This window comes from Fopius arisanus, unplaced genomic scaffold (assembly GCF_000806365.1).
Source record: "Fopius arisanus strain USDA-PBARC FA_bdor unplaced genomic scaffold, ASM80636v1 scaffold00082, whole genome shotgun sequence".
NCBI lineage: Eukaryota > Metazoa > Arthropoda > Insecta > Hymenoptera > Braconidae > Fopius > Fopius arisanus.
Window position 1 is genome coordinate 81,581 of NW_011887821.1, and position 2,185 is coordinate 83,765.

Genomic DNA, 2,185 nt, shown 5'->3' on the forward strand with positions numbered 1-2,185 from the left:
CAGCGTTTATTCTTCGAGCGAGAACATGTAAATGCTGTGCTCTACACGTCCAAGGATAAAGAATATTCATTTTATTGGGTAAATGCATTGTTGATTCACCCGGGCGAATTTCCCCGACTCCTGGCTGGAAGGAACACCGCAAATCGAGAAAAAAATCGATTAAATTTGGAAATCTAATTAACCTCCACAATTTCTAAGTGTGTTGAAAGGATTGTTGATCATTCACACTGTTAGACGGTCTTGGATGGGTCCTTTGGTCTCCCGAGATTCTGCATTCTGTAAACACGAGGTAAGTGAGCAACATTCAATTTAATAAACTGGAATAACTGCAGGAGAACAGCAATGCTATACTAATCATCTTGTTTTAGTCAAGGATACTTACGTTGAGGTGAGATACTACTGTGTGGTTTTGGTGCCTGAGAAATCCATGTAAGGCTGTCTTAATCATTCATCTCTTTGTGCCCCCGATGTCTTTAACTGTAACAACATGTCTTGTTCACAGAGCTGATAACACCGCCACGTCCGCGTCGTGGTCCTGAATAATCTAAAAAGCGGTGCAGGTAAGTTAAGGTCCTCAATCAGAAAAAGACAAATAAAATCAACGAGACTTCAGAGCTACGAAAATTCTCATGAGGAATTGCGATTGAGAAGGCGTAGGAATCTACTATACATTTACTGTTTATTTATATAAAAGGAATATTAGGTATGAATCAACCGAAGGCGTATGCTGAATCCAATGCTTTACAATACCGTCATGTATTGGATCTGATCGAAGAATTTGCTGAGGAATTCAACAAAATGAAAGGCCGCATCATTGATATTGGCTGTGGTCCTGGGAATGTTACCAAAGATATACTGCTCCCCAATGTGGATAAAAATGCTATTATTGTTGGTAAATATTGAAGGAAAACAAAAATAATTCATGATGTTGATTTCAGCGAGTCAGTAATGGGTCATTTTTTCGAAGGACAGCTTTGAAAACACTCAAGATCCAAAATAACCATTCAAAATAAAATAATTGAGCAAATTTCATTCAAAATTGGTTAAGAAATTCTCAATATATTATCTTAAATACCCAAAATATTAAAGTACAGTTATGAATCCGAAAGTGTAATATTCTGTAATTGTCAAATACTAAAAACTGAAGAACTTCAAACCTGATTATTTTTTATATTCGAAGTCCTCCTGGAATTGTAACTTGACAAAAGTAACATCTACTGATTCCACATTGCTTGATTCCATGGCTATTTCAATATAGCTATAATTTTACCAACTATCAATTTTATTTATTAATAACCATGATCTGTATAATAAATGCATTGATTTGGTACCGAGGTGCTGATATATGCCCAGCTATGGTTGAATATGGAGAGCAACATCACAGAGTTAAAGATAGGCTATCATACCTTCAATTAGACATCCAAGCACCGGAACTACCCGAAGAGTTAGTCGAACAATTCGATAATGCAGTGTCTTTCTATGCCCTCAACTGGTGTAAGAACATGAAGCTAACGATGGAAAACATCTACAAACTCCTTCGTCAAGGCGGTAAAGCTATCATTCTAATGATATCGCATCACATGATATTCGATATTTATCTGGAACAGGAGAAAGATCCACAATTTTCAGCATACATGCAGGTAAAATAAATCACAAATCCCTCTATTCATGTTGCAGTTCGAATTTCTGCGTACGCCATTCGAATAAGTTGTTTAAAAAGTAGTAGAGTAGTTTGCGAACCCTTCGCCTTCCCGAAGAAATCAACGTGTGAATCCCCAAATTTGCATTACTATCACTTTGGTCTTCAACAAGTGAGTATTCAGTTAATAGCTATGAAGAGAGTGTCACCTCAGTCATGCTCAATAGAGTTCAATTCCTGAAGAGTTATATTCGGGCAGTACATCAACGGTTGATAACTAGTATCAATCATATCAGAGTACGTCAGCGATAGAGTTCATATTACCGATCTAAATTGTTAGTCATCGCGTTACTTAATTAGCGAGAGTACTTATGATAATATTATGTTAACTTCAAGAAATTTACTGTCAATCTGAACTATTGGACGTTTTTTAAACCCGGAGTGAAATGCATGGTTATTGAGCTTTATAAAAATCCTCAGTGGGCGGTCTTTTACTTTTGTTCTATTTTTTTCACATTGTTAAATAAATGTAGTTGGTCACACCAG

General features: G+C 36.4%; 1 protein-coding gene and 1 long non-coding RNA gene across 2 annotated transcripts in view; both read left to right on the forward strand.

Moving 5' to 3' along the window:
- The first annotated feature begins 201 nt into the window (after positions 1-201).
- LOC105270247 (uncharacterized) lies at positions 202-563 on the forward strand. The gene is made up of 3 exons (XR_892517.1): positions 202-289; positions 369-429; positions 503-563. It is a non-coding gene; the product is annotated as an uncharacterized lncRNA (long non-coding RNA).
- Positions 564-705: 142 nt separating this feature from the next.
- LOC105270259 (uncharacterized) overlaps positions 706-2,185 on the forward strand; it is a 5,114-nt gene continuing 3,634 nt past the window's right edge. The window contains exons 1-2 of the mRNA XM_011311090.1: positions 706-892; positions 1,336-1,640. Coding sequence (XP_011309392.1) covers positions 706-892; positions 1,336-1,640 — 492 coding nt within the window. The remainder of the gene's footprint in view (positions 893-1,335; positions 1,641-2,185) is intronic.